Source organism: Arabidopsis thaliana, assembly GCF_000001735.4.
Source record: "Arabidopsis thaliana chromosome 1 sequence".
Taxonomy (NCBI): domain Eukaryota; kingdom Viridiplantae; phylum Streptophyta; class Magnoliopsida; order Brassicales; family Brassicaceae; genus Arabidopsis; species Arabidopsis thaliana.
The window spans coordinates 3,946,848-3,971,968 of NC_003070.9; the positions used below are offsets into that span (position 1 = coordinate 3,946,848).

The window sequence follows — 25,121 nt, forward strand, 5'->3', positions numbered from 1 at the left end:
TTACGATGCTAAGCAATAGTTTCCTGACAGGAACTTGATTGAATTCTTGCTTTCGAGTTTGAATATTTATAATTATAAAACATAATGGAATATAACTGAATCTTTGAATTAGCAGCAAACAAATACAAAAATTAAGCTATGAAAATAAGTTATATAATGCTCTTCCTCGTAGTGTTCATTTTTAGTTGTATGTGGTGTATATATATATTAAAACGTCAAAACTCAATTCGTATGTCATGTATCACGTAAGAAGGATATTAATGATTGAGCACCGGTATATAAGATTAAATTAGTGACAATGTAATTAGGTCTAGTTATTAATTAAGTGATAATTTGATATAAAATGAAAGGGAAAGTTTGTATAATTAATGAGAACAGATGTGTCCTCGCAACATTATTGTGTCCACAGGTAAACTGTCCAAAGAATCCACTTCAAAGTGGGGGCACTCACGAGCTAGAAAAAGACACTATTTTCAATTCATTTTCCCAAATAAAATCATGATTGCTCATGAAATGGCATCTTCTTATATATATATAAGGGCGTCACTGAAAGTTATAACATGGAAAAAGATTAATGATATAAATACTTCTGTGCAGATATAGATTAATGATATATACATATGGAGTCATCTAGTGGGAAAACAACTTTAAGACAGTCTACACGAATTAAACTTACGAGCAATAAGAACAATATAACATGCATAAATAAGAAACAAATCCTTAAGAAATTCATGAACAAACTAGAAAATATGATTGGCGACTTGATCGAATCGTTGAAAAATGGTCGTTAGAATTAGCCGAGGGGAATCATGTGTGGTTTCAAGTATAACGAGATTAGGATACATGTTTCGATCTAATTAACAATCCCAACATATACTTAAGTAATGATGTATCTACTACACTAGAGAGATAGATATGTAATATATGGACATGAGGTTATGGAGGGGGTAGGGTATGGTTGGGGTCAAAAGAAAGTGACACAAGTTAGAGAGTGTTAAAGCATAAGAGGGGGAAGTTTGTCAAATATGTTTTTGATCACTTTGTGAGTTATGCCTTTGCCTTTTTCAAGAAAGGACCTTTGAAAGTGAATTTGATCGATCGAGAAGTCTATAATATCATGACCTAATTCATATATGTGGGCTCAACACATCTCTTTCCACTCTTATCTCAAACTCTCTCTTCACCATTCACCATACACTCTCTCTCTCTCTCAATAATTTGATTCCTTTAATTAATTGATTCCTTGCATTTATATATACAATTCCAAAATCATTGTTTGATATGGAAAACTATAAGAATGCTCAAAATTCTAACTAATTAACAATATTTGTCAGCGAAAGTTACATAATATAATTGTCTTTTTGTGAAAAATATAATCCTGCAATAAAGGACAAATGAAAGCATGTAAGTCTTGTGGTAGTTCAAATATGGTACTATGTGATGAGGTTAGTGGACACTTTCACTAAAAAACAATTTTGATGATTGATACATCTTTTGATTCACCGGTGTATCTTCAGATTGCGTAAACTTCGATCCAAAATTCCTAATTAAGAAAAAGAGGATCGGAATAACTAAACCTTGCATATTCCATTTCACATAACTTTGCGAAACAAGTGATTTCATTGCTGCTACTAATGATGGCTCAACAAGTACGTGACTAGTTTAAGTGATTTCACTACTGGATACGTAATGGGCTCATAATATTATAGGGGGTGGATGTCATGGCGCCCAATTGGACTTAGACCCAACTTCGTAAAACTATGCTAAAAGCCTTAAATTATACTATCCCTCGAAACCAATTTCGGTTAATCCTTAACCGGTCCTCTAGTTGGGTATTTAAGCCCTTTTGTCTTTTTAACCGTTTTTCTCTCTGCCGCCGTCGCCGTCACCAGAGTTACTCATCGTGGTTTGTCAAACGCTAGCGAGGCTCATGTATCGGACGATCATGCCTTCGAATTCTACGTTTAAAGACCTCTGTCTAGATTTAGGGGTTTTGCTTCTAGGGTTTATCGTTATCTGAGGTTTTTCTGTGTACCGTATGTTCGGTCACGTTTTCTCCAGAAGAACGAGCTTCCTGGTACGTTGCTTTCACGTTGCTAAGAAATTCTCGAATCCTGAGCCGGAAGATATTCTCTTTAGTGCTCTCTGTTTGAATTTAAGACAGAGAAGATGGAACACTCTTCATCAATTCTCCTCGAGTCTCACAAATCCGTTGATAAGTCGAGTTCTTCGCGAGTTTCGAAGCTCGCCGAAGTTAGCTCTAGAGTTCTACAATTGGGTTTTAAGGAGTAACACTGTGGCTAAGTCTGAGAATCGATTCGAAGCCTCTTGTGTGATGATTCATTTGCTGGTTGGTTCGAGAAGATTTGATGATGCTTTATCAATAATGGCGAATTTGATGTCTGTAGAAGGTGAAAAGTTGAGTCCTTTACATGTTTTGTCGGGTTTGATTCGAAGTTACCAAGCTTGTGGTTCGAGTCCTGATGTGTTTGATTCATTGGTTAGAGCTTGTACACAGAATGGTGATGCGCAAGGAGCTTATGAAGTGATTGAGCAGACGAGAGCAGAAGGTTTTTGTGTTTCTGTTCATGCGTTGAATAATTTTATGGGTTGTTTATTGAATGTGAATGAGATTGATAGGTTTTGGAAGGTTTACAAGGAAATGGATTCTTTAGGGTATGTTGAGAATGTGAATACATTTAATCTGGTTATATATTCGTTTTGTAAGGAGAGTAAGTTGTTTGAAGCGTTATCTGTGTTTTACCGGATGTTGAAATGTGGGGTTTGGCCTAATGTTGTTAGCTTTAATATGATGATTGATGGAGCTTGTAAGACGGGTGATATGAGATTTGCCTTGCAGCTTTTAGGGAAGATGGGAATGATGTCTGGAAACTTTGTTTCACCTAATGCTGTGACGTACAATTCTGTTATCAACGGGTTTTGCAAGGCCGGGAGATTGGATTTGGCGGAAAGAATCCGTGGTGACATGGTCAAATCAGGTGTTGATTGCAATGAAAGAACCTATGGAGCTTTGGTGGATGCGTATGGTAGAGCTGGAAGCTCAGATGAAGCCTTAAGGTTGTGTGATGAGATGACGAGTAAGGGACTTGTGGTAAATACAGTTATCTATAACTCTATTGTTTATTGGCTGTTTATGGAAGGTGACATAGAAGGAGCTATGTCTGTGTTGCGTGATATGAATAGTAAAAATATGCAAATTGATCGATTTACTCAAGCCATTGTTGTCAGAGGTCTATGCAGAAACGGATATGTAAAGGAAGCTGTTGAGTTTCAGAGACAGATTTCAGAGAAGAAGCTCGTGGAAGATATAGTTTGTCACAACACGCTTATGCACCATTTTGTAAGGGATAAAAAGCTGGCGTGTGCTGATCAGATTCTAGGGAGTATGTTGGTTCAAGGTTTGAGTCTCGATGCGATTTCGTTTGGTACTTTGATTGATGGATACCTAAAGGAAGGTAAGTTGGAAAGAGCTCTCGAGATATATGATGGTATGATCAAGATGAATAAAACATCGAATCTTGTGATTTACAATTCAATTGTGAATGGATTAAGTAAAAGAGGAATGGCTGGTGCAGCTGAAGCAGTTGTGAACGCTATGGAAATCAAGGACATTGTAACTTACAACACGCTGTTGAACGAGTCTCTCAAAACCGGGAATGTCGAAGAAGCTGACGATATCTTATCTAAAATGCAGAAACAGGACGGTGAGAAATCGGTTAGTCTTGTGACTTTCAACATTATGATCAATCACTTATGCAAGTTTGGTTCTTATGAGAAAGCGAAGGAAGTTTTGAAGTTTATGGTTGAAAGAGGTGTTGTTCCGGATTCTATAACATATGGAACTTTGATTACATCGTTTAGTAAGCATCGCAGTCAAGAAAAAGTCGTTGAGCTTCATGATTACTTGATTCTTCAAGGAGTTACACCTCATGAACATATATATCTATCTATAGTTCGTCCTCTTCTTGATAGAGAAAATGGAAGGCCTTAGTCAACAAAGCCAATGAAAGCTTGTTTCAGTTTTAGGAAGAAACTACTGAACTGTCCAGAGGGTTTGTTTTGGAGGTACGGTACGGATCAGATTCGTATCCTGTTCGTACACGTGGACCCTTGGACGATTCTTTGTAATCAACGGTCAGTGTTGGAAACAGGATCGCTTGACGTGGACCTGTAAAGCGGGGATTGTCTGACACGTGGCGCTAATGCACCGGCCAAACAATTTGGTTGTCACGAGCTATTACGATACTTTCCACGTGATTTGTTTAAGATTAGCCGTCCAGATTATGTAATGTTGGTAGACACCGTAAGGAATATAATCTGAGAAGCAGACGAATATTATTTTCCACATTATACAAACAAATGGCTGCGTGTGAGAGACTGCGATTGTAAAATCTGGTGTTGTTATTTTGCTAGATGTCAACAAATCAGAGCACCATTGGTTTAATTTCATGAATAAAAGCCACTGTTATGATAAATATAATAATATTAATCAACACATGTATTCTCTGAATAAATTGGAATAAAATAATGAATGAGATGAGTTTCAGACTTCGGTGATTGAGAAGTGTGGTGTGGTGAGGCAGTGGAGTCAGGGGGCTGCTTCAACAACAAACATTCTCTCTCTCTTGTCTAAGCAAAGCAACCCATATAAGATATATACCTGAAGTACACGACCACTTTCTTTCTCCATCTCGTCTCTCTTTCTGTCTTCTTCTTTCTTCGGCAGCTATGGAAGTGTGTTGGCAGATACAGAGACCAGCGAGTCTCAGACCGGGTTTTCAGGAAAAGGGTCGGGTCAAGATCAATACTTTTTCTGTTGGGTTTTTTCCTCGCTCCATTTCTAGTGTAAATCTCTTTTGTTTCTTCTCGTCTCAATTTTTTTCGCTGATATGTTTGTATATCTCTTTAGATTCTACTTATCGGGAATTTAAGTGTAAAGTGTTCTACTTTTTCATAGTGAGATCGCCTTTTCGATTAGTATATCTTTAATTGAATCAATGTACTATTTTTAAATAAGATTCAACTCTGGTAGGGTCTCTGGATTGGGATTCTCATGTTAGAACCTCGTTTGAAATTGGTAAGAGTATAGGAATTGACTTAATTTCTCTAGGAAATGTTCAATTTCTTCTGGTCAAAATCGTCACCTCATTGAGAATACCAACTCGAGGGGAGAGAAATGATTTTGGGGACTATGAGCTAGAAGTAAGAGTCAGCTGAAGATTCACAGTAGAATGAAAATGTCTCATCTTTTATAGTTTGATTTTAATATCCACCTTGTTTTACTTATAGTGTGATTAGTTTAGGTGTTCTTGGAGATGAAAATGTCTCATTCAATATGGTTTTGATTTATAAATGGCTAATATTCTTCTTGTTTATTGCTGGTGTGGCTAGTTTATGTATTTGTTAGAGCTTGTGAACCAGGTGACTGAACAGTTTTATAATCGATTTCTAACCATCAGACATGTTTGGCTTTCAGATTGCTTCATTGGAAAGTCAATACAAATCAAATGGGTTTCTGCATCAGATCACGGCAAGTGCAGGTTAAGAATCTGTGATAACCTTTCATTGTGATTACTGATTCAGTCCTTTTGATGATTTCTTATTTTCTTAACCAAGACTTTTCAAGGAAGAAGCAAGGAAGAATGGCTGCTTCAGGACCAAAAAGCTCAGGTCCCAGAGGTTTTGGGCGACGAACAACAGTAGGAAGTGCTCAGAAAAGAACTCAGAAGAAGAATGGTGAAAAAGATAGTAATGCCACTTCTACAGCAACAAACGAGGTTTCAGGGATTAGTAAGTTGCCCGCAGCTAAAGTGGATGTACAGAAGCAAAGCTCTGTTGTTTTGAATGAGAGAAATGTGTTAGATAGGTCGGATATTGAGGATGGAAGTGATCGTTTGGACAAGAAAACAACCGATGATGATGATTTGTTAGAACAAAAGTTAAAACTTGAAAGAGAGAATCTTCGTAGGAAGGAAATAGAAACGCTTGCAGCGGAAAATTTGGCGAGAGGTGATAGAATGTTTGTGTATCCCGTTATTGTGAAACCTGATGAAGACATAGAAGTGTTTCTCAACAGGAATCTGTCGACTCTGAATAACGAACCCGATGTTTTGATCATGGGGGCGTTTAACGAATGGAGATGGAAGTCTTTCACAAGGAGATTGGAAAAGACCTGGATCCATGAAGATTGGTTGTCATGTCTCCTTCATATCCCCAAAGAAGCGTATAAGATGGACTTCGTGTTTTTCAATGGGCAAAGTGTATATGACAACAATGACTCAAAAGATTTTTGTGTAGAGATAAAAGGTGGGATGGATAAAGTTGACTTTGAGAATTTTCTTCTAGAAGAGAAACTGCGAGAGCAAGAGAAGTTAGCCAAGGAAGAAGCTGAGAGGGAGAGGCAAAAAGAAGAGAAGAGAAGAATCGAAGCTCAAAAGGCTGCAATTGAAGCTGATAGAGCACAAGCAAAGGCGGAGACTCAGAAGAGACGTGAATTGCTTCAACCGGCTATTAAGAAAGCTGTAGTCTCGGCTGAGAATGTTTGGTACATTGAGCCGAGTGATTTCAAGGCTGAAGATACAGTGAAGCTATATTACAATAAAAGGTCAGGTCCTCTGACTAATTCCAAAGAACTGTGGTTACATGGAGGGTTTAATAATTGGGTTGATGGATTATCTATCGTTGTAAAGCTTGTTAATGCTGAGTTAAAGGATGTTGATCCAAAGAGCGGAAATTGGTGGTTCGCTGAAGGTATATATGTGAAGCTTTTTTATCTTTTTGAACGAACCTGCTTTTTTTTTATACATTTTTGTGGTAACATATCCTTTAACTGCCATTTGATTTATTGATCTTTTTCATTTCAATATGCAGTTGTAGTGCCTGGCGGTGCACTAGTCATTGACTGGGTCTTTGCTGATGGACCACCTAAAGGAGCGTTTCTGTATGACAATAATGGTTACCAAGACTTCCACGCACTTGTTCCTCAAAAACTTCCTGAAGAACTTTACTGGTTAGAGGAAGAAAATATGATTTTTAGAAAACTTCAGGAGGATAGGCGGTTAAAAGAGGAAGTTATGCGTGCCAAGGTCAGTGTTCAATGCATGTAAAAGAAATACCAGCTTATCCTCTTTACTATATTATTTGCATTCCTGTCAAATCTCTTTCTTGACTACATTGGTTTACATGTCTTCATCCTCAATTTTTATTGGCAGATGGAAAAAACAGCTCGCTTGAAAGCTGAAACTAAGGAAAGAACACTGAAAAAGTTTCTGCTATCCCAGAAAGACGTGGTTTACACCGAGCCTCTAGAGATTCAAGCAGGAAACCCTGTGACTGTATTGTACAATCCTGCAAACACGGTTTTGAATGGAAAACCTGAAGTTTGGTTTAGAGGCTCTTTTAATCGTTGGACTCACCGCTTGGGCCCTTTGCCACCTCAGAAAATGGAAGCAACAGATGATGAAAGCTCACATGTGAAGACTACGGGTACGATTTCAGTTGTACAGGTTTCCATTCTGGAGACTGTTACATGATATGTGACTAATGTTTCTCTTCTTCTTTTTTCCAGCTAAGGTCCCATTGGATGCTTACATGATGGACTTTGTGTTCTCTGAGAAAGAGGATGGCGGAATATTTGATAACAAAAATGGTCTGGATTACCATTTACCAGTCGTGGGAGGTATTTCAAAGGAACCACCATTGCACATTGTTCATATTGCTGTTGAAATGGCACCCATCGCAAAGGTAACCGTAAGATGTGAGGTTGGCCTTTAAAAGCATTGTATAAATATATCCTAAGTTTTTGTATATCTATTACATGCAGGTTGGTGGCCTAGGTGATGTTGTCACTAGTCTATCTCGCGCTGTTCAAGAATTAAACCATAATGTGGATATAGTTTTTCCAAAGTATGATTGCATAAAGCACAATTTTGTAAGATCAATATCTTCTCATATCTTCCGCTTTCATTTCCCTTTTTTGCTGCTTCTCTCTCTTTGTTCTTAAACTTTGTGAAAATAGGTGAAGGACTTGCAATTTAACAGAAGCTATCACTGGGGAGGAACTGAAATAAAAGTTTGGCATGGAAAAGTAGAAGGCCTTTCGGTTTACTTCTTAGATCCACAAAATGGGTTAGCTTTATGCATATTGCTCTTTAAGCTCTTTCCACATTTCATTCATCATCTCTTGAGGGCATGAAGAAGTTGTTGTCGTTGCTTGACTGTTGCAGATTGTTTCAGCGAGGATGTGTTTACGGTTGTGCAGATGATGCAGGAAGATTCGGTTTCTTCTGTCATGCGGCTCTTGAATTTCTTCTCCAAGGAGGTTTCCATCCAGTAAGTTTACAAGTCCTGCTCTTGTAGAAAAATGGAGAATTCTCAGTGGAAAGTCTTACTAGTATGCTCTAACTAGCGGCTCTAACCCATGGTCTCACCATCTACAGGACATTCTTCACTGTCATGACTGGTCTAGTGCTCCGGTTTCATGGTTATTCAAGGATCATTACACACAGTACGGTTTAATTAAAACCCGTATTGTCTTCACAATTCATAATTTGGAATTTGGAGCGAATGCCATTGGTAAAGCAATGACATTTGCAGACAAAGCCACAACGGTAATTTCTGAAAGCATGCTCCATTTAAGAGATCTGTAATTTCAGAAATATCATTTGTGCTTTTTCTCTGAAGAATCTGAAAATGAGCATGACTCGGTCTGCTCTTAACGTTATACTAGGTTTCACCAACTTATGCTAAGGAAGTTGCTGGAAACTCTGTAATCTCTGCACATTTATACAAATTTCACGGAATTATAAACGGGATTGACCCAGATATATGGGATCCATATAACGATAACTTTATTCCCGTAAGCTTCATCACATCCTCTCCTTTCCTGTCTTTAGATTTCTTTCTACATCTTGTGATGTTTGAACACTTTGTGTGTTTCTTAGGTACCTTATACTTCAGAGAACGTTGTAGAAGGCAAAAGAGCAGCCAAGGAAGAATTGCAAAACAGGCTTGGACTAAAGAGTGCCGATTTTCCAGTAGTAGGAATTATTACGCGCTTAACACACCAGAAGGGAATACATTTGATCAAGCACGCTATTTGGCGTACCTTGGAACGGAATGGACAGGTCCTTTCGAGCCTTATCGACCTTTGAAAAGTCCTGTCATGAACTTTTCACAATCCTTACCGGTTTTCTTGAAAGCAGGTTGTCTTATTAGGTTCAGCTCCAGATCCTCGGATCCAAAATGATTTTGTAAACTTGGCAAACCAATTACATTCTTCTCATGGTGACCGGGCTCGGCTTGTTCTAACCTACGATGAACCTCTTTCCCATTTGGTAGAAAGACAATAACAAACCTTTAGTTGTAGTTCGTTCCTTTATTTGCTGTCGGTATTACTCTTTTAAGTCTTTTTGTGTTTTACTCTCCAGATTTATGCTGGGGCTGACTTTATTCTTGTACCGTCGATATTTGAGCCATGTGGACTGACACAGCTCATAGCCATGAGATACGGCGCTGTTCCTGTTGTTAGAAAAACTGGAGGTAACTGTTTTTGGCTATGGTTAGAATCTTAAGCTTTACCCATTTCACTCAAGACCAAGCTGACTTTACGGTAATGGTTTATCTTTGTCCAACAGGACTCTTTGATACGGTTTTTGATGTTGACCACGATAAAGAAAGGGCACAAGCTCAAGTTCTAGAACCTAATGGTTTCAGCTTCGACGGAGCTGATGCTCCTGGTGTTGATTATGCTCTCAATAGGTAAACCAACCAAAATCTAAACTAAGACTCTCTTTTGATTCGAGCATTATGAACCGATGTTTCTTGTTTCCTTTTGTTCCCAGGGCGATATCGGCGTGGTACGATGGTAGAGAGTGGTTTAACTCGCTGTGCAAGACGGTGATGGAGCAAGACTGGTCATGGAACCGTCCTGCACTTGAGTATCTTGAGCTCTATCACTCTGCACGCAAGTAAGACCAAATAAAATGGAAGCTCTAAGATGAATTCTCTTTGTATGTACAGAAATTAGCTTATGAGACAACTTAGAGAGTTTGATCCTTTCTTCTTCTTTTACATTCCCAAAGCAATATAAAAAACGTGATAGGTCTATGGATTCTGCTTTTGTAATTCTGAATAAATCAAAAGTTAAGCAAAGTTTATACACACACTGTTAGTACTTTTCTCACATTGTTCCAGTTTCTAACTAAATTAGTACTTTTTCACAATTCCAAATCTGACCCGGAAACAGAACAGTACGTAACTCTTTTCTCCGGTACTAGATCTGCAGCTGCAGTTATCATTACATTAGTAGCAAAAATCATCAGTTTAAAATATTTTAGTAACTTCAAAATCTATAATCTGAAACGTCATTATTGTATATGCCAAAACGTTACCAAACTTGTAAGTTATATAAAAAGTGATTCAATTAGTGGGTTTGTTCTCTCTTCATGCGGAGAGAGAGTGGGAGAAAGAGAGTGTGCAGAAAAGTACTGTAAATAGACCCACAAAAAAAGCTTGAATCTTTTGACTTCCAAATTAACAAATCTTTGATTTTGCATTGACCATTCTCTGCTTTTTTTGGATTTGAGTCCTGAAACCAAATCCAAATGTCATTCAAGAACAGAGGAGATTACAATTTTACTCCAAGAAATGTAGTTTCTAGAAACTCTGTATTTTTCATGTGCCTCGCAAGTTTCTGCCTTGGAATGTTCTTCACTAACAGGTAAATCTATTACATGAGCCCCATTTTTATTATGTTCGACGATTTCTTATTAAAGTTTGGATATCTCACTGTTCGTGTTTGATTCTAGCTTCTTTTTCTTTCTGGATTTTTAAGTATTTTGTTGTTTCTAATTTCATCTTCTTGGGACTGAATCTATCTTGTGTTTCTCAAAATTTAAGTAGATTTCTTAAGCTTTGAGTTTTGTCGGTGAAGGCATGTTTTTGTTTTTTATCAAGACTACTGGTCTATTTGTGTCCTTGTAGCTTTAGTGAGGAGGAATCAAGAGACACACACAAAAAAAACTATATCTTATACTGCTTATCAGATAGATTTGATCAAATAGTGGAACATTGTAACTTTTGTAGTATTTGATCAATCTCTTTGCTTAATGTATCGTCGGAAGAGGAACAATTGAATAATTTGAATGGCACATTGTCCACAAAGTATGAAAATAACATAGAGATTACTTCTTTTTGTTTCAAAAATCTGTATCACTGAGATAGATAGTGACTTGATCTGAATTTTGGTTCGGATTTGTGTTTGTTTTGATCTCATGGGATAATGATCATCATTATATCAGGATGTGGAATATAGTACCTGAAGCTAGAGGCATATCAAGACTCTCCAAACTAAGCTTAAGTTCCAGTGATTGCGATAAAAAGAATGTAAGATTTCTACGTTTTTGCATCATCAATTCACTTGGAAATTCGATGATACATTGTTTGAACTTGTGTTTCTTTGCAGGTTTTGGACTATGGTAACAACACTATCGGGTAAAACCATTTAGAAATTTGACTAGATGTATCTATGAACAATTACTATGTATGTTTAGTTGATGATGATGTTGTAGAACTCAAAACAAATTGCAGGATCTTAGATAAATCCATTTCAAATTTAGAGATGAAACTAGTAGCTGCTAGAGCTGAACGTGAGTCATTGTCCGGGAAATTTAACATATCCAATGAAGCTAAGAAAAGAAAATACTTCATGGTTATCGGTATTAACACGGCCTTTAGTAGTCGTAAGAGACGTGACTCTGTCCGGTCAACATGGATGCCACAAGGTAAGTCTGTTTCTACTTTTCTTGATTTCTAGTTTAAATTAGTCAGAAATTGTAACTTTTACGGTTTTTAAACTATCATTCAGGAGAGAATCTTAAGAAACTTGAAGAAGAGAAAGGCATCATTGTTCGCTTTGTTATAGGACATAGGTACAAAGGAGAAGTCATGTTCTGTAGTGAGAAACTAAGCATTTATAACTATACTTTACTTTGTGTATACCGACATTTTTATGTTCTTGGAATGTTCTGATTTCAGTGTGTTGTCCCACGGGATTCTTGATAAAGCTATTGAAGCAGAAGAGAAAACACATGGTGATTTCTTGAGACTGGTAAAACTCTGAGCAATTCTCACAAAATTTTCTGTGTTTGGTATTTTCGTGCTACATTTATTCAAAGCTTTAGAAAACAAAACAGGAACATACGGAGGGATACATGAAGTTATCTGCCAAGACAAAGACGTTTTTCGCTACCGCTGTTTCCTTGTGGGATGCAGAATTCTACATCAAAGTTGACGATGACGTTCATGTGAATCTTGGTAAGAAAATCAAAATGTTTCATTTATGTCTTATATATCATCCATCCATTTTGTTTTGATGCCTTGATCCGATTTTTTGCAGCCTCCCTCAAGAAGGCTTTATCCGCACACCAAAACAAGCCTCGGGTTTATGTTGGTTGCATGAAGTCTGGTCCCGTCCTAGCCAGAAAGTAAGTAAAAACCCTACTAAGGTGAGCATTTTTTAGGTACTTAAACAGCGTAAGAGCATCAACCTTTCCGGACTTTCTATACTTCTGGCAAAAAAAAAAACAGGAGTGTGAAGTACCATGAGCCAGAGTATTGGAAGTTTGGAGAAGTCGGGAACAAGTATTTCCGCCACGCCACTGGACAGTTTTATGCTATATCTAAAGATCTAGCTACTTACATACTGATAAACCAGTAAGTTTTTTTCCTAACTTGGTTTTAGCCAGCGGTTTAATGCAGCCAGAATGCTTGGGAAAAACCTCTAACGATCTCTATTTATTTTGTTGAAATAAGGGATTTACTGCATAAGTATGCGAATGAAGATGTTTCGTTGGGATCTTGGTTCATCGGATTGAATGTAGAACATGTTGATGAAAAAAGACTTTGTTGCAGTACTTCTCAAGGTAAAGAGCTTAACAATCCTGGTTTGGTTTAATCCATAGATGTTACCGGTTTTACTCTAAGTTGATTTTAGTATTTTACAACAGAAAAGCTTTTATACTGGTATGAAATATATCAAGGTTTTAGAAATTTCTCTAAGAAAATCATATTCTAAAGCATTATTGTTTCTTTACAGATTGTGAACTAAAAGCAATGATGGGACATGTTTGCGCGGCGTCGTTCGACTGGAAATGCAGCGGAATCTGTCGGTCGGCTGAGAGGATGGCCGACGTTCACGAACGTTGTGGTGAACCTCAAAATGCATTATGGACGTCAAATTCCTGAAAATATTTATAGAAAACAAAATTTATATCTTACTACTACTACAATGCTATAACTTGCTAATAATTTAGAATGATTAAAAAAAAAAAAGAGAGCGAAAAGATTTCAAAACAATTCTGTTTTTTTTTTTTGTTTTTTTTTGGGTGGGGTTATATAGTTAGTAGGGTTTTTGGTCAGAAAATGAATAAATGTATGCAAAAAATAGTTAGTGAAGTGGTTTAATGAGAGACAAGAAATAATGTTTTGGTCACATTTGGTTTGTCCTATGACAGACAGAGAGTCCTTATTGTTGTGCCTTTTTATTAAATTTCCACATGTCCTTTTTGCTTCTCATTGCACTCCTTTGTGTGTTTTTTCTTACCTTTCTATGGGACCATATATATATATATATATATATATATATATATTAAGTTACTTTTGGACTTATACTCTCTCGTTTTAGAACTCAATTTCGTTTCAGAACAAGTGTAATAACCTCAAACGACATATATGTGAAACAGGAGTATCAATATAGGTACAAAACTCCTAAGTTTATTCAAATGATTTGGATTAAATCGATCGCATCTTTGGATTTCAGATCGATATCATAATTTCTTTATTCGGTCTTGACTTTTCTATGTTGTGGATGTTTTTTACATGTGTTTTCTTAAGTTCGAGCATTTATTTTATTTAGCTGGTAATTCTCTTATCGTCTAACATTGGTTGGACATTTGTCTGGGGAAAATGTAAACAAAAAAACTGACATGTTTACTTTTTTCACTAAACTAGAAATATTATAATTTGATTTGTCACAAACATACTTCCGGAAATGTGGACCGACTTGATGAAATTTCATAGATTTAACCTTATCTGATAGAATAAGTCCAAAAACAGACTTCCTCGTTTTCGTTAGATTAACAACAACAAGCGAATAAACATATACACTTTTCTTTAAATAACAAATAAGATAAATCATTCCACAGCTAACTTATGGACAAAAGTTTCAGATAGTAATTACAAATGTTTTACGTTCTTGTTAGTACTTTTACTCCCTTAAATACTTGCTAAAAATAGAACTGCAAATCGCAGTTGTACTTGGATTTTGGGTTTTGTGTTGCTTGTCCCCTCTAAGGCTACCGATCGAGTGCCTGTAGAGTAAAAACATTATAAAAAAAAAATGAAATATCAAAGCCATTAATCAAAATTGAAACAATAAAACGATAATGATACATACCTTTAAGGTTATAATAACTATCTTTGCCATTTTTGGTTTACCGCGTGATATTGGCACGGCTCAATCGAACAACACCGTTCTCCATGAGTTAAGAGGACGACTATTTGATTGAACCGCACTAATATCTCGCGTTACCTTGCATAAAACCACTCTTGTTCGACTATAATCTCCACTTAGCTCCAGAAAACCAATAAACAAAACAAAAAGTGAAATAAAAATATGTATAAATGACTATTGACACTAAAATGTTAATTTACCGGAGAGAACCATCGGATCCTGGAGAAACTCTTACTGTCTAAAAATTTTAGGGACGTCAGAAACCAAAGTACGAATTAGAAGAATCGAAGGAGAAAATAGAAATGCGGCCAGTAGCAAAGTTTATGAGTATGCATAGTGAAGAAGAAGATATAAATACGAAGATGGTTGAAGAAGAGAGGCAAGCAAGAGACAAGCATTAAATTAGACCAACAACCCCATACCAAAAAGGAGGTTGGTTTATTAAATTTGAATTGTTTCTATGAAAAACTTTTTTCAAAAGATAATAATATTTGTTTATACTTTATACATTAGTAATGTAACATTACATATTCGTTTTTACAACCGATGATATCAAATTATCAGGTATACTCTCAAATGAATTTTCAAGAACAAGAGTTTGTCTTTGTTGTCGCAGTGGCTGTGGCTGTGGCAGTGGCCTAACAAATTTAGTTTGTTCTCTAAAACCATGTAAAAGATGGTCTAATCATCATATATATAAGTTCTAACCAAATAACTATAATCTGGTTTTTACGTTAGAATACGCATTTTACGTAGACTGGTTTGCTATGCTGATATTATTATAGAAGCTATTCTAACCAAATCAATATATGTAAACTAGTATATGCTAGATTGCTAGATAACGATAAATTAAAGGAACACAAGGTTCCCACGAGCTTTCAATTTAGTATTTATGAGGTTTGTAAGAGAGAGCAAGGCATGTTGGTGGGGTTGTGCCACTCCCAATATACATTTGAATTTCGAAATTAATATGGCTCAACTTTCCAAATATTCTCCCTCCCTATTTATTTCTTCTCTTGTTAAGTTCCTATCATTTATTTAATATTTCCTTAAAAAAAAGTAAATATATGTTTTATGAACCTATGCAAAAAAAAATCATGAAAGTGATCATTTCGGCCGCTAGCAAAGTATATGGGTAATCAACATATACATCTCAAAAGTTTATAATGTGTTTTGTGTACTTATTGAAAAGTGTATTCATATTTAAAAAATGCTTACAAAGTAAATGCATACATAATAGAATTTTCCTAATTTTCAATGCTTTCATATCAATAGTAGGGTCAACTTAATATTTAGGAATTCTTATCATTTTTAATAGATATTGCAACCAATTGGAAAGATATGCTTAAAGAAATAATTGACTTTGCACAAAAGATTATCATATAACTACTCTTTCAATCATCTGAAGTATTAACTACTTTTAGTTTAGAAAAAATATGGCTCCAAAAAATTTAGATATATGTTCATGGTCCTTTACAACTAAACCTTAAAGACTTCTAACCAAACCTCTGAAGAGCGTTTTTATTTTTCCTTGGTCAACCAAGAGAATGTGTCTAATCCTGTTAAGGTTGTAATTTTCCTTACGCATTTTAATTTTCTTATCATGATACATGTCTCATTCGTAACATGTATGCTATAGCTAATTACTAATAACATAATATGAAGACAAAATTGAAACAAGTACCCAAAAACACTGAAAAATCAATAAGTAACAGTAATATAGTATACAACTTTATATTCTTTTGCTTCCTTTGGATAGGGATATTATACGGGATCCATCAGACAATTTTTATATTGTGAACATTGAAAAAATTTCAATCCATTCGTGGGATGCACACCATTGGAACTCCAAGATACCATTTAAAAGAATTAAGAATAATAATAGCATAGAAGATTGTGACATTTCAAATAGAAGAAGCAATAGCATGTTTTATATCTATGAAGAAGTAGAATCCTTCTTCTTCCTCTGCACAAGATTCTTCATCCAATTGACACCAATAAATACAACAATCTTGGCTTTGTTAATCCCTGCTTTGGTCTTGCCGGACTTTTTCCCGGTGACGTCTTTTTTGCCGTCAGTTGTCTCCTCCGCAGCCATCACCCCAATTCCTCCGGTCCCCCATTGATCCGCCCAACTAGGTGCTTCACTCGCCATTTTATAATGATCCCAATATCTTATGTACCTATCAGAACATATTAGTTGAAATCGAATAATCTATGAATATATAAGCATGACCAAACAAACAAATACCTCTGATTCTTGGAGCTCTTCTTGGTAAAGACTAAAGAGAGAATGACCGATTTTGGATGAGCAAGATAAGTGGAAATGTGGAGAATGTAGACTAATAGTGGATGGGTTGTCAATCTTTTGTTTTTAATGTAATATAATTATACTATATATTCCCTATTTGCTTGTCGTCTTTTTATCTAAAGCTTTTATTGTTTGATACAAAATGTTTAAATATGATTTTTGGGTTGTCATGGAATGGACTTGCCAACTCAAGTTAGTTCGTTTCCAACTTGCAAAGCAAACGTTGTTTTGGAATCTTTCAACTTTATTTATAACGCATAAGAAGAACCTAATCATACGAAATCATTTTTTATTTTGTAGTTCCATAATTTACTCCACAAAACTTGTTCTATTTTTATAACTCTAAAAGTCCTAATTCCACTTTCTATAATCATGGAAGAAATGTAAAGTTTAAACATAAATCAATGTTTAGGGTATCAAAATGTCTCAAACACCAGTCACTGGAAATATCGCAATTTTTATATGAAAAATCGATCGGATATATATGATAAAATATGCATTTACAAAACCGTCTAAACAAGTTAAAATAGCGAAGGACTTGTAGCCCCTAAACTGTGGTTAATAGACATCAAAATCATCTGTGTAAAATGTTTAGATTAATTATTCATGAGTGACGAGTACTTTGTTTTACAACAAACACAAAAATAAATCACATAGATATGTTAATGATCTAAGTCTAACGCTTAAAATATCGGCTTATAACACTCGCCCCATATTTTGTTCCTCAACAATATGTATTTTGCCAAATTTAAATCCGAATAACAACAACACAATGACAATACTATCACATACTACTAACTACGTATGCATGGTCCCAAGATATTTATCTTTTTGGAAAATTTACTTTAGCGCATCCACATGATAGTGTTATTTTCTTTTTACCTACAAAATAAATGAATAAAATAGCATCATGAGACATATTATTGTTATGAAATGTGATGAAATACTTGTATTTGTGTTCCTTTCTAGTTAGGAAAGATTAATAAGATAAGCGTAGAGAAATGTAGTATTCTATTGTTTAAAAGGAGTTTAGTGAAATATGTTGAAAAGGAAATAGAGGATCTATCCTTGATTAGAAAGATTGAAAGAATGTGCATGAAATTGTCCTATCTATGTATTGATCAGAACTATCAACATCTAAATGACTTCTAGTAGACTCAATAGATCTCTAATTAATGTTACAATTACCTGAATTATCTGAGTTACTAGTCCACTTATACCCTGTTGGTATCGTGAATGGATCCACCACTTGTTCCTCATCCACCAAACGCCGCCGTGAGCTCTTGCCGGTGGCATTGATGTTCAGTCTCAACCAAGAAGGCGTTGAAAACGATGGACGTGAACTTGAGATTCTTCTATCTAATTTTTCATCATCGTGCACGTCATGTTGGTCTTCCATTGCAGCTAATAGATGTTTTGGACTTGAGAGCGGTGTGTAGAATTCATCCAACGGTGGAAGAGCCACGAACTTGCTGAATGTCATGACTACTTTTACTGTTGGGATCACCGGTATGGACAACTAAATACCAAAAAGATGGAAAAAAAATTGATGTGAAAAAGCAAAATCTAAACCGGTTTTGGATTTTTTACGTCCCAACAAACTGTAATCTTTTACTGTTAGTAAAATACCGAATCTCAAATCCGAACCAAACCAAACCATATAAATTTGATAACCTAAAAGCCTAAACCAAATCGTAAACGATTCATTTTGTTCCTCTGACTTTATGAGGAATGTCACATTAGTGCAACTCTAAACATCAACCAATGAAATTACGACACGTCTGATAGAATGTTCATGATACTTAAAATTTCTCATGCAAAACGCTTAAAATAAATTTGAGTAATGTCCAAGAATGCCCCTTCTTACCTTGACCGGAAAAGTTCCCGCCGGGAACTTGGTGGTAAGCAGCTCTCGCATTCTCCGAACAGCCTTGACATGGTTGGCTAAAATATCAAGCAACGGAAGCAACTCCTCTGTTTTCAAAGGAAACTGATCCGTTAACCAAACCGAAGGACGCAAACTCTTCACAATCTCCTTTTCTTTGATCCGCCCCACAGAAGAATTCGCCACCAGAATCGCCGCTTCCGGTAAAGAAACCGATCTCCTCCTCTGCTCCCGCCTCTGCGGCCGTAACGGTTCTGACACACTCCGACGAGTCTCGTCCAAACGCAAACCCTGCTCTTTTCCGACTTTTCTTGATTTAAAACTAAAACTAACGTTTTCGACATCGTAAGCTTTAGCTTTCCACTCTCCGACAGTTTCAATCTTCGCTTGCCGTCGCCAATTCGTAATCTCAACGAGCTTTGCTTTAGTAACATCCATCCCCGGACGGTACAAGCTAGATTGACCACAAAAGCCAGCTATATCGCTATCGCTAATCGGATCTTTAGCGTTTTCGAAAGCGTTCAAGATCGTTTTATCGTCTCTGTTTAACACAAGCAACGTACCAGGAGACACATCAAGAAACTCATCTCCATCACTAAGAAAGAGAAAGCTCTGATTGGCGCGGCGTATCTTGAAACCGTCGAATCCGGCTAATGAAGTATCGGCGCGTAAATCTCCACCGCGTTTCCATATCTTGTAAGTATCGGAAGGAGCGATTTTTCCGACGAATGGAATCACGGAGCTCTCGAAGTGAAATGATATCTCCATGTAGAAATCTCTCATGCGGCTGAGTACGGCGATGAGATGAGGAAGTCTCCGTCTCCATTTGCACCACGCCGAACGGTGATGGTCCCGGAGAATTGCCTCCGTGATCTCTGAGTTCCGACGACACAAAGCCTCATGCAAGGAGTTCCACCCGGCGGCGTTTTGGAGCGTGATATCAGCACCGGCGGAAGATATAGTCTTTGCCGCGAAAACGTCGCCGAGACGTACGGCTAAATGGAGAGGCGTCTCTCCAAAGGGAACGTCACGGCGGTCGATGACGGTGGAGATTTTCTCCGCGACTCGCTCTTGGCTCATTGAGTCGGACTCGGTGTGGATTTGTTCCGGGTCGGTTAGTTTAGGCAAAGACGAAACCAGACGAGTCAAACCGGCGTGATCTCCTACAACGACGGCGTAGTGGACGGGACTGTGAGCATAATCATCTATAGTAGTGGCCGGAATATTTGCCGGCGAAGACCTTGCCATGTTTTCCCCGGCGACTGTTATTAAAACTCTAAAGGAGAGAGTTGAATAACTTCTTTTTAATAAAAAGTTTATGTTTCATATTTATCTCTGACAACAGTCAACGTAAATACAAAATTAAAACTCCATAATCTTTTTGTTCACAGTTTTGACCATTGTTTAAATTCCTTTTAAAATTGAGTATCCTAGATCTTTGTTTTGGCAACAAATGACTAAACCTTAGATTGTTATTCAAATTCAAAGAAGATCCTTTCACAATTCAAAAGCACAGAGAAATGGTGCATGAATTTGTAGATAAAGCAATGGGATTCATATGAGGAACAGAAATATATTTGCATCAAAAAATAATCAGTCAATGCAAAAAGGCTAATTAAGTATAAGTGATGTATTCTATGTGAATTAAGTGTTGTGGTCAAGCAATGACTAATGAATCATAATGACTAATTAAGAGTTTGAACAACATGCACAACCTCTCTTTTTTTGTTTCCTTTCACAAATGCAAAACCGTCTCTAATTTTACAAAATTAACAGATACAGTGGGCCTATTTTGAATCATGTTAAAAATATTAAGTTTGTAATTTGGGCTTATTGAATCATGGATTTGGGCTTATAATTTGGTTTGAAACCTTCTGAGTGCACCTGAGTCTCTGGGACCTGTGTCACTGTTGCTGTTGCCTTGGTTGGGTTCGGTTTAAAGTTCGTGGCCAAACAGTAACCTTGAGTCTTGCCGTCCTCTGTCATCTATCCACGCCTGAACCCGAAAAACTCTGAAAGCTGAGCTCTGGTAATGGCGGGTTTAGCAATTTCACCTCCTCTCGGTCTTTCCTTCTCTTCTCGAACTCGAAACCCTAAACCCACTTCCTTTCTATCTCACAATCAAAGGTACTACTAACTTTTCTAAACGCAATCACACACTCTCAAATGATTATGCTGACCTTAAATTTATGAATTTTGATTTGTGTAGGAATCCTATAAGACGTATAGTTTCTGCTCTACAGAGTCCATATGGAGATTCTCTGAAAGCTGGTAACTTTAAATCATTTGCTTGCTGCTACTAGCTCTAAAGCATTTGGGTTTTAGGTTTTTTTAAATGTTGGAATTAAGCTGCTTGCTGCTCTTTGATGCTGAAGAGTTTCCGGATTGATTGATTCGTTTCTGAGATTGGGTTGTGTTTGATGTTTTCAGGACTTTCTAGTAATGTTTCTGGATCCCCAATAAAGATTGACAACAAGGCTCCAAGGTCAGCTCTTTTCTGTTTTGCCTCTTGATTATGTGTCCATTTTATGTTCTCACCATAGAAATTGCAATAGCTCACTGCCTCTTCCTATCTTGAACATTCTTAAGTCGTCAACAGTGTACTTTATGTATCCAGTTTTATCTGTTTCTCTTAGCTGGATTGATTGTTAGAGTTCTTAGTACTAATGTCAACCGATGACAATACGGTTGTAAATTGGTTGATAGATCGCTGAACCTTTCTAATTTCAATGTATTTAGCTGGTTTTGTTTCTATGTTGCAATGTTTTAGATTTGGAGTGATAGAGGCGAAAAAGGGAAACCCCCCAGTAATGCCTTCAGTGATGACCCCTGGAGGACCTTTAGACCTCTCTTCTGTGTTATTCCGTAACCGCATAATCTTCATCGGGCAACCAATTAACGCACAGGTTGCTCAGCGAGTCATATCTCAGCTTGTAACCCTTGCATCTATTGATGATAAATCCGACATCCTGGTTAGCTGAAAGCTCATTGTTTTCCCAATCATTTTTCAATTCTGTAAAGTCTCATATTTACTTGGAAGTAATCCTTGTTTCAGATGTACTTGAATTGTCCCGGTGGCAGTACTTACTCCGTCCTAGCAATTTATGACTGTATGTCTTGGGTAGGTTTTCTTTTCCTAGTAACGTTTTCATCTCCTAGAAACTGTGATATATTAACCTATTGAATTTTCTTGAAAATGATCTTCAGATAAAGCCTAAAGTTGGAACAGTGGCGTTTGGAGTAGCTGCAAGCCAAGGAGCACTTCTTCTTGCTGGAGGTGAAAAAGGAATGCGCTATGCAATGCCAAATACTCGTGTCATGATACATCAACCACAAACTGGATGCGGAGTATGGCTCTTGAATTCTCCTTGTCAATACCAATATACCATTCTCGTTGGAAATCTTATATGCATATGAACTTCATTGATTTCATGCTAACATAATTTTGCAGGGACATGTAGAGGACGTGAGGAGACAGGTCAATGAAGCCATCGAAGCCCGACAAGTAAGTCTCTCTCTCTCTTTCTCTCTCTTTATTCTCATGCTTCTTGCTTTAAGAATATGGAAGATCGAGTTTTTGGAGCCAAAACTTGAACCTTTGACTGATTGATCTCTTTGGTTGTACATGCAGAAAATTGACAGGATGTATGCAGCTTTCACTGGACAACCTCTGGAGAAAGTGCAGCAATACACTGAAAGAGATCGTTTCTTATCAGCATCTGAGGTAATTTGCCTCTGGTATCTGAAACATTAACGCGAATTCCTTTTCAACGAGACATGGCTCACTGATAGTTAGGAATTAAGAGGTCTCGCCATATCTCGTGGACTTTGTCTTTCTTATGTTCCTCATGATCATTCTGTAACGATGTTGAATTCTGCATATGATATTTTCTTGGTTATTTTTTATGCAGGCGCTTGAGTTCGGGCTCATTGATGGTCTATTGGAAACAGAATACTGAAGCAGCATACAGGACAATGCACAACAACAGCTCATTGCAATGTTCAAAGCTTCCATTTTCATTTGAATATGAACGGTTGTAACTGATATTTGTGCATAAATCAGTTTGGTTTTCTTGGTTTTATTGTCTACTAAACAGAATGAGAAAACTAAACTGTTTATTTTTTTACTGAAAAATCTGAAAGTTGTGTTCTATTTTTGTTTACACACGATAACCAAGCAAACCGGAACTTTATGGAAAAACCGGATTGGTTAGGTCCAGCTTGTTACTACTTAATCCTATACAATGCCAATGCATATGTTGCTTTGGTACATAGAATTGCCGGAAATTGGGAACAGTAGTGGCTGCACTGACTCAAAAGCTCTCCAATAATCTCTCCTTTAGAATTCATTGCAAATATGTGAATCACAAACCAAAAATCGATCTCTGAAACTCTGCTCTCTAGTCACCGTTAAGTTCCTGTCAAGAACAACCAGAACCATCCCAGTCAAGCAACATAAAATAATTAGGGGTGGGTGGCTCAATCAAATTCATAGGTGGAAACATTTGGAGTAAAGATTTGAGACTCAAAAGGCAAAAAGGTGACTCAGTCCAGCTCAGAGGTAGAAACTTTAGTATCTAAACTGTGTGTGTGAGAAGAGCATATAAAGTAGTGGGAGATGAGAGACTTACCATAGTTTTGGTGGACTCCTGTGAACTTGTGAATTGCCTTCAAAAGGGAACCATATCTCATATACTTCAAAGTTCCCATATGTCTATCAACAAACAAATACCGAGAAAAAAGACAAACTCTATGAGATTTAGCTCTAAAGATATAAGAGAAAAAGAGTTAAAAGCACGTACACTATCTCAGTGTATCGAAGTCTCCAAGCAGGGAAACCGAGGTGGCTCCTTATAGGTCCATAAACCAGTAACAGATCGGGTACATGCACATTCTCACCTGCCATAGTATTGATGATCAGATTCTTGGAAATAAACTTAATAATGACTTGAATCCAATATGAGAGAGTCAACACAAACCAACAACTCTTAATGCGTCATTCAAATGAGACTCTGTAAAAAAGTCTTCCCCTTTGTCGTCCTCAGGATGGCTGGATTTCAAGTATCTCTGAAGAAGTATGTTGGCTGCTTTCATAACAGCTTCTTTATTGTCTGAAGATGAAATGAATTCTAATGCAATGCGCTTTCCGTCAGGCGCAACATCCTTTTCAATCTCCTGGGAAAGAAAAACAAAAACATTGACAAGGTAAAGTTTATATCATGAGCTACATAACTAACAACATAAGCTAAAGATTTGATTCACAAGTAAAGCAGCAAACTAAATGAAAGGTATGAGATTAATATACCTCTAACAACATGGAACCTGGAACGGTTTCAAGGATCAAATCCTTGGATTTCTTCAATAAACCTAAAGAAGCCAACATCAGCAATCATTTAATGAACGTGAAAAAACGAGATAAGTAGCTAAAGCATGTACCTTGAGAGTCAAATAGACCAACTTGTTTAACCCCAATGGTGGTTAGCCATTGCAAAAGCTCAACAACATTGGCAACATCTTGAGCTGCTTCGATGTCCACTACAACAGCTAGACACCGGAGTTTCTCAAGATCGATGGAACCGTACTTTTTATTCAATCCTAACGTTATGGCATAGCTTTCTATTGCCTCAAATATGCCAGAGACAATGTACCATAAGCTCACAACAATGTGTATAAAACGCCATAGCAAATTAAGACCAAGATCACCAATCTGTGGAATACAAAAATTCAACAGAAACAAAGTTATGGCTTGAAGACTCAAATTGGCAACACCAAATTGTTCTTAAACACTTAATTCCATAGGCCTTGTTGAAGCATTAATGAGCTAAAGCCTGTCAATGATCAAGGAATACAAAAAAAAATCTCACTTGACCAATCCAAGCACTGAGGAGCCGCATCGATTGATTCGAATCCATATATCTGAAAAATCAGAAAACACACAACAGAATCAGAAGAAATTTGAACAAAAGGGTTGTCAGAAATCAGAATTAACAAAGAGAAGAGAGACGTACACAAAAAGTGACTGTCTCCGTAAACAACGAAGGTGTTTGCTGCGTGTGTTAGGGAGATGTTTCCAAACCAACCAATCGAACTTTCCTAAAACCCAAAATTCCTTTTCATCGGAATCGGAAAAGGAAGAATCTTTGGAGGCGAGGTTAGAAAAAGTGAGACACTTTTGAAGATGATCTTATTAGCCTCTGTATCCTGGTTTTGGCGATTCGTTTGCTTAAACCTTAGCAAAAAATCACTCTAGTTTGCGAAACTAACTCTGTTATCTGAGAGGAGTGTGAGACGTCTCGGGTTCAAACCCTATAACTTAAGTCTTAAGTGTGTTTCTAACTTTTCTTGTCACGGTTTTGTTGTGAGTGTTCATGTTTTTGTTACGTTTATCACGA

General features: G+C 36.9%; 6 protein-coding genes, 3 long non-coding RNA genes and 1 other non-coding gene across 13 annotated transcripts; 5 read left to right on the forward strand and 5 right to left on the reverse strand.

Moving 5' to 3' along the window:
- The first annotated feature begins 1,866 nt into the window (after positions 1-1,866).
- On the forward strand, positions 1,867-4,512 carry AT1G11710 (Pentatricopeptide repeat (PPR) superfamily protein). Of its 2 annotated transcripts, NM_001332002.1 has the most exons (2): positions 1,867-2,418; positions 2,506-4,512. In NM_001332002.1, the coding sequence occupies exons 1-2, from the start codon at positions 2,039-2,041 to the stop codon at positions 4,010-4,012; spliced, it is 1,887 nt and encodes a 628-aa protein (NP_001323377.1). In that variant the 5' UTR covers positions 1,867-2,038; the 3' UTR covers positions 4,013-4,512. The 2 variants fall into 2 exon arrangements, with proteins under 2 accessions (NP_001323377.1, NP_172636.1); NM_101043.2 differs by having other exon boundaries at positions 1,867-4,512.
- A 6-nt stretch (positions 4,513-4,518) lies between these two features.
- On the forward strand, positions 4,519-10,197 carry SS3 (starch synthase 3). 2 transcript variants are annotated; one of them, NM_001198036.2, is made up of 16 exons: positions 4,519-4,866; positions 5,498-5,561; positions 5,638-6,771; positions 6,892-7,106; positions 7,233-7,506; positions 7,589-7,764; positions 7,844-7,951; positions 8,039-8,148; positions 8,247-8,352; positions 8,460-8,630; positions 8,750-8,878; positions 8,964-9,146; positions 9,225-9,356; positions 9,450-9,561; positions 9,657-9,780; positions 9,864-10,197. In NM_001198036.2, exons 1-16 carry the CDS (start codon positions 4,750-4,752, stop codon positions 9,991-9,993), a joined length of 3,285 nt encoding a protein of 1,094 aa, NP_001184965.1. In that variant the 5' UTR covers positions 4,519-4,749; the 3' UTR covers positions 9,994-10,197. The 2 variants fall into 2 exon arrangements, with proteins under 2 accessions (NP_001184965.1, NP_172637.2); NM_101044.3 differs by having other exon boundaries at positions 4,706-4,866; positions 5,498-6,771.
- AT1G04873 lies at positions 4,585-4,824 on the reverse strand. Its single transcript, NR_138791.1, has one exon. It is a non-coding gene; the product is annotated as an other RNA (long non-coding RNA).
- Positions 10,198-10,436: 239 nt separating the features above from the next.
- AT1G11730 (Galactosyltransferase family protein) lies at positions 10,437-13,617 on the forward strand. The gene is made up of 11 exons (NM_101045.2): positions 10,437-10,741; positions 11,322-11,406; positions 11,486-11,514; positions 11,611-11,804; positions 11,888-11,951; positions 12,058-12,130; positions 12,216-12,336; positions 12,419-12,506; positions 12,610-12,735; positions 12,835-12,944; positions 13,118-13,617. Exons 1-11 carry the CDS (start codon positions 10,626-10,628, stop codon positions 13,264-13,266), a joined length of 1,155 nt encoding a protein of 384 aa, NP_172638.1. The 5' UTR covers positions 10,437-10,625; the 3' UTR covers positions 13,267-13,617.
- Positions 13,618-14,096: 479 nt separating this feature from the next.
- On the forward strand, positions 14,097-14,398 carry AT1G04877. The gene has a single exon (NR_138792.1). It is a non-coding gene; the product is annotated as an other RNA (long non-coding RNA).
- Positions 14,399-14,500: 102 nt separating this feature from the next.
- On the reverse strand, positions 14,501-14,617 carry MIR171b. Its single transcript, NR_139738.1, has one exon. It is a non-coding gene; the product is annotated as a microRNA ath-MIR171b precursor (primary transcript).
- Positions 14,618-16,206: 1,589 nt separating this feature from the next.
- AT1G11740 (ankyrin repeat family protein) lies at positions 16,207-20,003 on the reverse strand. The gene is made up of 4 exons (NM_101046.3): positions 18,712-20,003; positions 18,033-18,363; positions 16,785-16,875; positions 16,207-16,716 (listed from the first exon to the last, which is right to left on the reverse strand). Exons 1-4 carry the CDS (start codon positions 19,975-19,977, stop codon positions 16,470-16,472), a joined length of 1,935 nt encoding a protein of 644 aa, NP_172639.2. The 5' UTR covers positions 19,978-20,003; the 3' UTR covers positions 16,207-16,469.
- A 625-nt stretch (positions 20,004-20,628) lies between these two features.
- On the forward strand, positions 20,629-23,030 carry CLPP6 (CLP protease proteolytic subunit 6). Of its 2 annotated transcripts, NM_001198037.1 has the most exons (10): positions 20,636-20,856; positions 20,939-21,000; positions 21,160-21,214; positions 21,285-21,338; positions 21,500-21,701; positions 21,785-21,850; positions 21,937-22,077; positions 22,181-22,234; positions 22,361-22,453; positions 22,641-23,030. In NM_001198037.1, the coding sequence occupies exons 1-10, from the start codon at positions 20,762-20,764 to the stop codon at positions 22,686-22,688; spliced, it is 870 nt and encodes a 289-aa protein (NP_001184966.1). In that variant the 5' UTR covers positions 20,636-20,761; the 3' UTR covers positions 22,689-23,030. The 2 variants fall into 2 exon arrangements, with proteins under 2 accessions (NP_563893.1, NP_001184966.1); NM_101047.3 differs by lacking the exon at positions 21,285-21,338 and having other exon boundaries at positions 20,629-20,856; positions 22,641-23,007.
- On the reverse strand, positions 21,112-21,391 carry AT1G04883. Its single transcript, NR_138793.1, has one exon. It is a non-coding gene; the product is annotated as an other RNA (long non-coding RNA).
- LEW1 (Undecaprenyl pyrophosphate synthetase family protein) lies at positions 22,834-25,064 on the reverse strand. The gene is made up of 8 exons (NM_001084049.2): positions 24,738-25,064; positions 24,594-24,645; positions 24,166-24,436; positions 24,035-24,096; positions 23,709-23,904; positions 23,532-23,628; positions 23,361-23,443; positions 22,834-23,147 (listed from the first exon to the last, which is right to left on the reverse strand). The coding sequence occupies exons 2-8, from the start codon at positions 24,639-24,641 to the stop codon at positions 23,140-23,142; spliced, it is 765 nt and encodes a 254-aa protein (NP_001077518.1). The 5' UTR covers positions 24,642-24,645; positions 24,738-25,064; the 3' UTR covers positions 22,834-23,139.
- Between the last annotated feature and the right edge of the window lie 57 nt (positions 25,065-25,121).